The sequence below is a fragment of the Equus asinus genome, chromosome 15 (genome assembly GCF_041296235.1).
Source record: "Equus asinus isolate D_3611 breed Donkey chromosome 15, EquAss-T2T_v2, whole genome shotgun sequence".
Lineage (NCBI taxonomy): Eukaryota > Metazoa > Chordata > Mammalia > Perissodactyla > Equidae > Equus > Equus asinus.
In genome coordinates this window covers 20568777-20581539 of record NC_091804.1, presented here as the reverse complement: position 1 = coordinate 20581539, position 12763 = coordinate 20568777, and the positions used below count along the sequence as shown (strand labels likewise).

At 47.8% G+C, this 12763-nt stretch overlaps 1 protein-coding gene across 6 annotated transcripts in view; it reads right to left on the bottom strand.

Annotated features, from left to right (window-relative positions):
* Nucleotides 1-12763, bottom strand: part of SNRPB (small nuclear ribonucleoprotein polypeptides B and B1) — a 35204-nt gene that overhangs the window by 4961 nt on the left and 17480 nt on the right. For 4 of the 6 annotated variants that reach the window (XM_070485671.1, XM_070485670.1, XM_070485669.1 and 1 more), the window contains exon 4: nt 972-1123. In XM_070485671.1, the coding sequence (XP_070341772.1) occupies nt 972-1102 (131 nt within the window). In that variant the 5' untranslated portion in view covers nt 1103-1123. Of the gene's footprint in view, nt 1-971; nt 1124-3444; nt 3750-12763 lie in introns of those variants that run through there. The other 2 variants (XM_014828567.3, XM_014828559.3) reach the window with 2 other exon arrangements.

Here is a 12763-nt window from a genome sequence, read left to right as displayed (position 1 = left end):
TACTGCCCTTTCATGATTAAAAAAAAACCTTCTGGGTATTTTAATTTTTTCTCATATACTGTTATCTATTTTTTTAAATTTTTCTAATAAACATTCTTTAATTAGAATAGTTAGTTTCATTTAAAAGAACAGAAGAGAACCACTTGGAATAGTTCTCCACTGATCCGTTGGACCCTCTCCAATGTGTACCTGGCACTCAGCCATCCCTACCCACATTTTCTGTCCTGTACTTCCTCACCTCGTGCAACAAAGAAAACAATAGCCTCAAAGGGATTCACAGCCACTGACTACATAATAAAGAAACTGCATGTGGCAAGAGAGTTGGATGATCATGGAAGTCACATATCCTCTTTAGGCCTCAAGATGCCTTGAATGTAAAATAGGATGAAAAGCTAGACCACATCTTTTAATGGGTTAGAAGCTTAAGATCTGTGAGTCCTAAGGGAGTTATCCAATAACTTATGGGATTGTAAGAAAGTAGAAAATATCTCCAATTATTTGTATAAATGCCAACAAAAATCAATGGCCCCAAACCCACAAGGGGAGCTGAGCACTTACCCTGAAGAGGGTCAGAGGCTTCTTAAAGCAGTTTCAGACCAGGCTGCATTGGGAGAGCCCTTTAGGCTACAGCTTTACAAATAGGCAATGAGGCCAGAAAATCAAGCTCTCCCCCCTTACACACCTGTGGGGAGAACAGGAGAGCCCTTTACCCCAGTACCCAGGGGCACAAAGTCAGAGAAACAAAAAGCCTAGCAGCCCTCCGGACAACCTGTACTCCAACAGGGCTAGAGAGCAACGCTGCCTGAGCTAAGCAAGACTTCACAGTGGCCAATGTCCCCATTTAAATCTGCCCTCTAAAACAGGAGAGCAAGCCGAGAGGACCCAGCTAGCTACATCACCACCTGTCACTCAATCCACCCACCCAATCCACTCCCGCAACCTATGTCCACCCCCCACAGCCCACTCCTCACTTGATCTTCCTGAATTCATCACAGTCACAGAGGATCAAATTCATATGTTTGTCAAAAGCCTTGAAGGTGCCAATGAAGATGCGGCCGTCTTGCAGGATGCACCTCATCCTGTAGTCGATGTGCTGCAGCATCTTGCTGCTCTTGCCCACAGTCTGCAAGGAGAAATCAGAAGGAATGAGACTCAGCTCTTTCGGCCCACACACCCCTGGTCCTTCCTAATAACGTCTGCTGTGAACTTCTTTTCTACATCTGTCTTTCCCAATAGATTCTCATCTCTGTCTTCCAGCCACAGCCCTTTCCTGGGCAATTCTCCCATGTCACCCTGTTTTCGGTCCTGACCTCTGTTATTCCCCCTTCCCTTAAAGTCATCTTTCTCATATTACAATTGCCTTTGTCTGTGTTGTGACAGTTTCAGGGGTGAGAAGGCAGGGTGTCTCCAAACTAGTCAAACCCACTCGTATCAGAGATTAGCCACCTGCCGTTGTGCAGATGCTGGGTGTGACTCCGGTGCTGTGGAACACCCACAACCTATTAAAAAGACCGAGTAAAAGAGCTGGAACAGGACCGGCACTAAAAATCCAATCAGTGAGAAGCTGTTAGCAGAAAGGAGCCAGCCAGCTTGGAAGTGAGAATGGAATCCCCAAACCAAGAATCTGTTAGTACGCCTTCAAGACTACCTTTGGGAGAGGAAAACTTTCTGGTGGTCAGGGTGCTAATCAGTTTGAACACATAATGGTCTTTAAGAACATAAAACTTCTCATACTTCTTAATTAACCCAACCTTTTCTGCTTTACAGCCTGGCTTCCAGTGTAGCTTTGCTTTGCTGAAGTAGAGAGACGATACAGACATCACAACGCGAGCTGTCAAGAGCCCTGGACAGTTATAGTCCTCTCTAGAAATAAATGACCCAGCATTTGACCTGTGTATCAGCCTCCCACCAGTCTGACTGCTGTGGGCCAGTCATAACTCATCCAAGTGCCTTCCATGTACCAGGCACTGTGCCTGCTGTTCATCTCTGTGAGCTTGGACAAGAACAGGTTTTCTGGACCCACAAATGTGAGGATCAGAACCTTGACTGCTGCCATCCTGGAGACCCAGGTTATGTGGCTCAGCCTCCCTTAGATGACCACTTTAACCGGCTTGTAATCACAGCTTCTAACCACACAGATCTAAACCTTTATGGCAACATTTATTGGTCCATCTCCCTTGTGACAGCTAACTCTCACTAGGTGCTCACTGTGTCAGGCACTGTGATAAGCGTTATACATCTCATTTATTCCTCAAAATCAGATCCATTATTATTCCTATTTTACAGACAGGCCACTGAGGCTGGGAGTTGAGCAGTTTGCCCTGCCTCACAGCCAGGAAGCTGCGTTGTAATCTAGCCAGCCTGAATCCAGAGCCTACTCTTCTTCCACTGATTCCCCAACAATATCCTACCAGGTTTCCCTGCCTACAGCTGACCCAGTACCTAACAGACCCAGAACAGGGTGATCTTCCCAAACACAACTTAGTTCATGTCACGTTGCTGGTTAACATCCTTCGACGGCATGCCCCATCACCAACAGTCTCAAATAGCATTTAAAGCCTTTAGGAACCAGGCTCCTGCCAATTCCTCCCATCTCCTCTTCCACCTCTTCCTCCCCTGCCCGCTCCGGGAGCTTCCAACAGCGCTCCCCTTCCTGCTTCGCCCCTGCACTCCTGCGGATCTCTACTATTCCCTCCCACTCCCACCGGGAAAACGCCGGACGATCTTTTGTGACTGCTCAGGAATCCTCTACTCTAGAAGGCATTCTCACCCCGCCCCGCCGTTACTTCGACTTAATGCTGAACTACTACTCCGAATTACATCATCCGTGTCCCCAACTCGAAAGTGAACTCAGTGAAGGCAGGAACATTTCACTGCGTAGCTCTAGGGCCTAAAGTCAGACACACTCCAACACACATCGCTGTGAACAAACGAGCCGAACTCTTCCTCCAAACTTTCTCATTCACCCCCCGTTCCTCCTCCCCATCTACTAAACCCAAGAAGACGCTGAGTCGGGGCCACAAGCCCTTCCAACTCCTTCCGCACCTCCTCCTCGGCCCTCCCCCTGCACCAGTCTCAGCCTCTCGCCGGGTCCTCCCCAGTCTCCCGCGCTCCAGCGCCTGCTCCCAAACCGCGGACACACATCGACTCTGCAAAAGTTTTCTCAGTGCCTCCAGGACTGCAAGCACTGCGGCTCCAGCGGCGAGGAGCCGCGCTTCCACCCTCGCCCCCACCTAGCGACCCCGGCCGCGGCCCCTCAGTTCCTGCCTTCCCCTCCCCCACCCCGCCGAACGGCCAAGGTCCGGCTCTTCCCAACCGGGACCGAGCGGCCGCGGCCCGGGCCTTCACCGCCATGAGCGGCCAACCCACGGCCTGCTCCCCGACCAGTCGCGGTCCCCACTCCACAAAAGACTCGGAAGCTCCCGCGCGCCTGCGCCTCCTTACCATGGTGGCGGTTCTGATGGCTCCGATTCCCGCCGGATTCGCCTCCACAGAGGCCTAACTGCCTGCCAGTAGCAGCTTCCCGCCGCCGCTACCGGAAACGCGGCTGCCGGTAAAACCTGGTCGGGTGGAAAGCTGCTTCCGGTCCCGGCTCCCCGCTCTTGAGTTCCGGCCAAAACGCGGAGCTGGAGCCCAAAGCGGGGCGGGGCTTGGGACGACGCTAACGTCTAACTGAACTCCGAGAGGCTCGGACGCCTTCCTAGTTTCAGTCCTTACACGAGCTGCTCTTCCTCACCCTCGTCCCCCGCGCCCCGGCCCACTACTCTCGGTCCTCTCATCTCCCACTCTCCCCGGGCTCTCTCCTCTACAGCCACTCCCCTGCCTTTCCGTGAACTTGCTCGCGTGCTCCTGCCTCAGTGCCTTTGCATTTGCTTGCCTCTGCCTGGAATGCTAGTCGTCCAGGTATGTGCACGGCTCATGCCCTCACCTTCAAGACCGGAGCGCAAATAACATTTTCACCCTGAGGACTTCCCTGGCCATCCTGTTTAAAACTGCAACCTTCCCACCAATCTCTGCTTTTTCTCCTTAACATCGATCCCTAACGTACTACAGATTTTTGCTCATTAGTTTATAATCCCTCCCCATTAGAATGGAAGTTCCCAGACTATGGATTTTCGTTTGTGTATCCTTCATTGCTATAGTGTCTAGAACACTGCTTAGCACAAACCAAAGGCTCAATTAATATTTGAATGAATGAATGAGTCAATCCATCCTGTCCAGTCCTATGACTTTTGAATAATACTGAAATGCTCAGGAATTTCATATTTATTCCTCTAAACCTGGTCTCTTCATTTAACTCTTGGCCTTTTATATCCAGCCACGTGCTTGGCATGGATGTCTAATAGGTATACTAAATTTAACATGTTGAAAACTGAATCCTTGATTCTATTCACTCGTCTTCCCAAAACCACTTCTTACCAGTGTTCCCCATCTCAGAAGTTTCTCAAGTTAAAAAACAAAAAGGAAAAGGACAAACTTGGAAACATGCTTGATTTCTTTCTCTCCCATCCCATAATCAATCTGTCAGCGAATCCTACAGACCTTACCTTCAAAATGTCTTGAATCTGAGTGTTGTCCCCTGCTCCACTGCTACCACGCTAGTCCTAGCCACCATCATTTCTATCTTGGATCATTTAACGAGCCCCTACCTGGTCTCTTGCTCTCACAGCAGCCAGACGGCTCCTTCTATAATGTACTAGAATTATACCAGATGATGTCATTGCCCTGCTCTCCACTTCCCAATAACTTCCCAGCACATGTGGAATAAAATCCAGCCCTGCATCCCTCTCTAACCTCATCTCCTTCACTGTTCCCCTCATTCACCATCCTGCAGTCACACTAATCTCTTTGCTATTCCTCAGACCCAGCAAGAAAAGCTTCCACCTCAGGGCTTTGTAATCCTCACACCATCCCTAAGATGTATGTGCTGTCAGATGAAGAGATGGAGGCTCAGAGATGAATTATCTTGCCCAAGGTGGTAGAGGCAGAACAGGAATATAGTTCCATCTGGCTCCTCAGCTGTCCCTTTGCCACCAAGCCACCTCATAACATATCATTCATGCATTCATTTTAAAAATATTTATTTAGCACCTACTAATACTGTTACTGGGATACAATGTCCCTTCCCTGAAGGAGCTTATGTTCTAGTGAGAAAGAAAGACAATAAACCAAAAGAATAAGTATACAAAGTACCGTGGAAGGGATATGAAAAAAAAACAAAGTAGACTAGAAGGACTGAAAGTGATGGGTTGCAATTTTGGCTAGAATGATCAGAGAAAGCCTCTTTGAGGAGCGGCATGTGAGCAAAGACCTCAATGAAGTGAAAGACATTCTGGACATTTCTTTTTTTTTTTTTCCTGGGAGAGATTCGCCCTAATATCTGTTGCCAATCTTCCTCTCTTTCTTTTTTTTTTCCTCCCCAAAGCCCCAGTGCATAGCTGTATATTCTAGCTGTGTGTCCTTCCAGTTCTTCTACGTGAGCCGCCACCACAGCACAGCTGACAGATGAGTGGTCTGATTCTGCACCCGGGAACCAAACCCAGGCTGCCAAAACACAACGCACCGAACTTTAACCACTAGACCATCAGGGCTGGCTCAATTCTGGACATGTCTTACAAAGGGAATCATATCTTACGTGGTCTTTTGAGACTGCCTTCTTTCACTAGCATAATGTTTTCAAGGTTCACCCATATTGTGGCATGTATCAGTACTTCATTTCTTTTTATGGCTGAATCATATTTCATTGTATGGTTAGACCATTTTTGTTTATCCTGTCATCAGTTGATGGATATTTGGGTTGTTTCCACCTCTTGGCTATCATGATTAATGCTACTGTAAACATTTGTGTGCAAGTTTTCATGTGGACACATGCTTTCATTTCTCTTGGGTATATACCTAGAAGTGAAATTGCTGGGTCATATGGTAACTCTGTTTAACTGTTTGAGGAACTGCCAGACTGTTTTCCAAAGTGGCTGCACCATTTTACATTCCTACCAGCAGTGTAAGGAGTGTTCTGATTTCTCCACATCTTCCCCAACACTTGTTATTATGTGACTTTTGGATTCAGCCATCCTACTGTGTGTAAAGTGGTATCTATCGCATTGTTGTTTTGATTTGCATTTCCCTGGTGACTAACGATGTTGAGCATCTTTTCATTTACTTACTGGCCATTTGTATATCATCCTTGGGTTATTTGTCTTTTATTACTAAGTTATAAGAGCTCTTTATGTATTCTAGATACAAGCCCCTTATCAGATATAAGATTTATAAACATTTCCTCTCATTCTGTGGGTTGTCTTTTCACTTTCTTGATAGTGTCCTGCACAAGAGTTTTTAATTTTGATGAAGTCTAATTTATCTTTTTTTTTTCTTTTGTTGCTCATGCTTTTGTTGCCATATCTAAAAATCCTTTGGCAAATCCAAGATCATGAAGATTTGGCCCTATGTTTTCTTCTAATAGTTTTAGTACTTACATTTAGATCTTTAATACATTTTTAGCTAATTTTTGTACATGGCATAAGGTAGGGGTCAAGCTTTATTCTTTTGTAGGTAGATATACAATAGTCCCAGCACCATTTGTTGAAAAGACTATTCTTCCCCCGATTGAATGGTCTTCAATGGAAAATCAGTTGACCGTAGACACATGGTTTTATTTCTGACCTCTCAATTCTATTCCATTGATCTCTATGTCTATCTTTAAGTCAGTACCATTGCTTTGTACTAAGTTTTGAAATAACAAAAAAATGAGTCCTCCAACTTTGTTTTTCTTTTTCAAGATTGTTTTGGCTGCTCTGAATCCCTTGCAATTCCGCATAAATTTCAGAATCAGCTTGTCAATTTCTAAAAACAAAAAAAGGGGGGGTCATGAATGCCAGAGCTGGGAGTTAAATCGGCTGTTCATTTGGCCTTTTGTTTGCTAAAGTGTTCTCAAGGTTCAGTCTAGATTGGGGATTGGCAAACTTTTTCTGCTCAAGGTCAGATAGTATTTTGGGTTTGTGAGCCATATGGTCTCCATCACAATTACTTAACTCAATCCCTGTAAGTAGGATGAAAGCAACTATAGGCAATACTAACAAATGTGTGGCTGTGTTACAAATATAACTTTATTTATGAACACAAATGTATCACAAAATATTATTCTTTTCATTCTTTTCAACCATTTAAAATGTAAAAACTATACTTAGTTCACAGGCCATACAAAAAGAGGTGGCAGGACAGATCTGTAGTTTGCCATTCCCAGATGTAGACCATCATATTTCTGGGTCTGGGTTCAGGGCCATAGCCCCAGCTGGTGCTGATAATAACTTTGACTTGCATTGTTTCTTTTGGCTTATTGCTGTGTTCACTGAATAGATGCAGTCAAAAATTCACCTCTTTGCCTTCAAATAAAAACTGCACACATGCACATTCACATCTCTGTCAATCTGGGTCCAATGAGGAGACAGAAACCAGACAGTAATTTAAATGGGAAATTTAACATAAAGAATTATTATGCAATGATAGGGGAGCAACTGTAAATATCGAATGAAACCCTCAGCTGAGGGAGAGTGCTAAGGAAGTATAAAGCTGGAAGGTTCCCTCCCCAAGGCTGGGGTTCAGCCCTCACTGGAGAAGTTGCTACAGCCCACTGGATGGTGGAAAAGTCAGGGTAAGGGGGATTTGCACGGGCCAGAGCAGGTCTACCATCACCAGCAAGCAGGAATAACCCTCTGGAGTGCAGGCAACCAAAGCTGGTAGCCAGGTGCACAGAGGGAGCTGGATGGGCACAGAGGGCCAGGGTGTTGATGCTGACACAAAGCCTGGACCACACAGTGCCTGTGTCTGGAGGGCCGCAGCAAATAAACCTCTGGGGGGACAAGCGAGCTGAGACTGAAGGGCAAGTGAGCAGAGGAGGTCAAGGCACTGCTGGAGGCGCTGCTGGAAAGGAGGCTGAGAAGCTGCAAGAACCTAGTGTACTTCTGTGCACGGCCTGGACTGGGGCAGCTCAGAGTGGCTGCTGGGGCCCTGGTGTGCATGCACAGAGAGCCAAGGAGAAAGCAACCAGGCTGGGAGGCTCTGAGCCTCTGCCGGGGATGAAGGCCAGGTGATCTGCTTGCCAGAGAGCCAGTCCAGTGGGGCCCCAGGGTGTATGCCCGTGGGGCTGAAGAGAGGGTGCAGGAGCAGTGAGCTGGGCTGGGGCACAGGCTTGTACTGTTTGCGCTCCCGACTAAGCCACCAGTGCCCGGGTGGACAGCTGGAGAAAATATAGGGTGCCAATCAGTGGAGAAAGCTGTGTCCTGCAGGCATTTAGCATGGGAGAAAACTGCGCTGGCTGAGGAGCCTAGTGAAAGAGCCACCTGAACCAGGAAAGAGGACCCCTTCCTCCTGTCACGTGGCTCCAGAGCTCGCTACTGATGAATCTCACACCACCGGGCAAATATTTAAAGGGCCCAGGTCCATTTTCACAAATAGGCAACAAAAGGTGAATTTGGAGCTGAGACAATATGCTGATAAGTGGCACCATCCCACATACACACAAATATATTCTACCACACGGGTCAGCACATGCAAGACTCAGATGCGGAAAGAGGATAGCCAGCTCAACCTACCTCTAGAGAAGGAAATATTCTTATGGTAAACACAGATAGGATGATGTTGGCTTTCCACTTGGATTCTTGGAGTGATGAGAACTTTTTCTCCTTTGCAAATGTTTCTACTGTTAGAAAGCTGTGTTTGTGGGAGTCCTTTTAAATTCTCCCTTATCTTCTGCATCCAGGCAACCACCAAGTGCTTTGAAGACAAACCCTACAGAGTCCATCTTCTCTTTCAGTCCACACTCTTGCCATAGTTGTGCTGTAAATTTTGCCCGGGCAATTGCAACACTTCCTGCTTCCCAAATTTATCCCAGTCTCAGTGCTGGCCATCACACCATCTCTTTCTCTTACGTTTTCTCAGATTCCCTGCACTGTCTCTTCCAGATCTTCAACCGCCAGATAATTTCCGTGCCAATATATTCAGCAGAAAATCTGATCGGAAAGGTTTTCACAATTCTATTAGTCAGACACACCTCCAATATTGCACAATTTATTTATGCTACAATTTTGACGGGTTGGGCCCCCCTCTCAAAAGACAAGTAAACCTCTTTTGGTGGCAGTGTTTACAGACTAAGCGGAAGGTGCGGGACCTGCTGCTTTTACCCAAGGGAATTAGAAGAGAGGCAGCTCAGACAAAAACTACTGTAAGCAGTATTAACATTCATAAAATTAGGCTCTCTTCCTCCCAGCCAAAAAATAGCTTTCTAGTTCCCAGAGGAAGTGGGGAGCAGGAAAAGGGGAACGGATGACCAGCAGCAGCGAGTGTTCTGTGGAGCCTGGTAAGCCAGGTAGGCTGGGACCCGCCCTAGGGGGCCACCTCAGCAGCAGCTGAGGGCGATACCTGAGCCTGTGTGTCCCTGGCTTGGTGAGATTTTCCAATCCTCAGCTGTTGCCCCCCAACTCAGACAGACATGGAATGCTTTCATCCTGTTTACAACACCGGTGGATGGAACTCTAAGAACCTTTTCTCATTTTAGGATTCTAGAACATCATGTTTCAAGCTGGCCCAAATTTCTCTTTAATTAAAGGGCAGCTGAGTGTTTGGCTATTCTCCAAAAGGACTTCTAGACTAAAACTGATGAATAGGGTATACCCGTTTTTCCAAAGGAAGGTGCTGGTTTTCTTGTTTGCATTTTCTCTCCCAATGGCAGGCATGGGCAAGGCCTTGGGGTCATCCGGAATGTAGAGGGCCTACCCACATACACCTGTCCCTCTCTGGCTTCCAGTTCAGACCAGAAGCAAAGCGTTGGTGTCACAGGGGTAGCTCTGGCGAAGGAGCACGAGGGGAGACGGGAGCAAGGGCGGGGCCCACACTTGGGGCTCACACCTGCCCTCGCCAGAGCTGACTCAGGACCCACTGGAAAGCTGACTTCACGGCTGAGGGAGTGAGTAGAGACCTTGGAGTCAGTGACGCCTTCAGACCCTCTTCTACTGCCCCCTCCTCTGCTGGGGTGTCAAAACCACTTCGCACTTTTTCTGATTTTCAAAGCCTGATGTCCATTTCATGAATCTGGCCAATTGGCAAACCAATTTGCTAGAGCCTAGGCAGACCCTCTCCAGTAAACAGTTACTGGCCCAGGACGTAGAAGTCAGAGCCTGGGCCTGCGGAGCTGTCTAAAATCTGGGCAAATTGGGCTCTGAGGGAGCAGGACTAGGTATGGGTGTGGCTAAAGGGCCAGGTCCTTGGGCTCAGAAACAATGGCCGCAGTACGGCTGGGCTGTCTCGGACCAGTTAGTAGAGGGATGATGGGAGGTGTCATTAGCAGGACTGGACCCTCGGGTTGGCGGGCTGAGGGGGCACAGCATTGGAGCTGTGTTCAGGGATCTTTAGACCTATGACCTGACGTGGGGAGTAGCTAAGGGGCCCAGAGCCATGATTCATGATGGATAACAGTTTGGGCCTGGCTAAAGGACCTGACCCTGGAATCTGGAAGGCTGCAGAGGGAGCATGCTTAAAGGGTCCCTGGAGCTGGAGGACGTGAACAGACCACTGAGGAACAGCAATGCTTGATGGGGTCGAGGATTCAGCAGAGATCTGAAAGAGATAAGAATGAAGGAGAAAACCCAGGGAAGGGAGCTTGCACAGAAGTCAAAGGGAGGGATCAGGTAGGAGAAGAGGCAACCCAGCCCCTGGAGACCTGGGAAGTTCCCTCCCTTCAGCTGGCCTGTCTCCAGAACTTAAATCATCCTCCTCATGCAAAGGCTCCGATGCCCAGCAAACCTGTTAGATTGATTTGAGACTTATTTTTTCTTAAAAGTTGAATTAATGGAGGAAATCTGGGTTGTGAATGTGAATTCCTTTCCAGACAAATGAGAGACTAAGATACAAAGCCTTAGCTCAGTAAAGATTTTACTAGAACAAAGGACAAGAAAACATGGGAAAGAACTGGTGTATGAAAATAAAACAAGTTGATCACTCTTAGATTACTTAAATAAAGCTTTCTACTTTTTTATTCCATCTGATTACAAAAAGTGAAAAGCATGTCTATTTAGTCATTAGTGCCATTTTCACACTCATACAGAGTATGGGGGTGGTCAAGACTTCTGAAACCCCCTCAGAGGTGCATGAGGTAGTGGTTTGTGGTGGCAAGACTCTGTCCTCTTCATCTGTTGAGGGGGCCATCAGGATAAAGCTCCACCCACACACCTTGCCCCACGGGTCTACTCACCTGAGTATGTCCTCTGGTGCAAGATGAGGCATGACTAACGCATCTCACAGTCTCCCACCCTTCCTCCCAAAAAACCTGTTCTCTGATGTATACTGAGGTGTGCTTTTCCTAAGGCCTTGCCCGTTCTCCACACACACACACACAGAGCTTCTATGCTGTGTACTCTGGGGTTTGTTGAGGGGTGACTTATAGCCAAAGCCTTGTCCACACTCCCTGTCAACTTAAGATGTCTTAGGTTGGATTCCCTGGAGAGACAGTGAGATGAAGAATTGAGTGGTTTATTGGGGAATGAGGGCAGGGCTGGGCAGAGGAAGAAGCTGACCTGCAATGTATTTGCAAATGAGAGATCCTTCAGTCCAACAGGCACCTCTGGATCTGGGATGAACCTTGGGAGTTGTCCCAACTGAGTCAAGGGGAGTTTTGTCTAACCGTATCACTCATTCATTGGCAAGGAGCCAGCCAGCCCTTGGGAAGGTGCAGTTCCCCGTGGCTGAGAACGAGTCCTAGTGAGGAAGTCAGCTCTGCAGCCATCAGCAGCAGTTATCTGGAGCGGCGTGGGCGCTGGCCCTGATAAGGTTAACTGGGCAGAGTTCCACAGTATCCCACAGAAGGATTCTCCCTGTGGCATGTGAAGAAGGCTGACTCGCCTTCTCACAAGAATCTCAAGATCACAAGAGCCTCTCCCACACTCCCTGCAAATATAGGGCTTCTAGTCTGAGTGTATCCTCTCGTGTTTGATAAGGTCTGACTTCTGGCTAAAGCCTCGCCCACACTCCTTGCACAAATAAGACTTTTCTGAATCTGTTTTTCTCATGTGTTGAGGTTGGACTTCTGACTAAGGCTTTGCTCACACTCCTTGCACACATATGGCTTCTCCCCTGAGTGTGTCCCCTGGGGGTTAATAAGGACTGACATCAGGCTGAAGCCTTGGCCACAGTCACTGCACACATAGGGCTTCTCCACCAACTGTGTCCAGTGGTATCTGATGAGGGCTGCCTTATCTTTACAGCCTCACCCACGCTCCCTGCAAACAGGGTTTCTCCTTGAAGGGGGTCATCTGGTCGGTAACGAAGTTTGATTTCGGGCTACAGTCTCGTTCATGCTCTCTACAGTTGGCTGCTCCAGATCTCAAGATTTCTGATTCCTTCAATTCTTTGTCTGGTTGCACAGGGTTTACTCTTTGGGCTGAACTGGACTCTATTTCTACCACTGTGGTGACTTCTCTAGGACTTGCGGACGGTCCTTGGGGGGGGCCAGAGAATGAGCTTGAGGTCTTTCTCTCCTCTGTCCCCGCACACAAGGCTTTGGAGCCACCTTCCCTCTCTTGCCCTTCCGTGTATTCACTCCAGCAACTCTGAGCAGAATAATGCTGCTCCTGAGGCTCCGGGCCAGAATCCTCTGGATGGAAGTGATTTTCCACACATGAGCCAGGGAAGATCTGAAGCACATGCTGGCTGAGGAATTGCTGACAAGAGAATGCCAGCAGGAACAGGGGTAGATTTCTGGCTTTGGTTCTGCTGG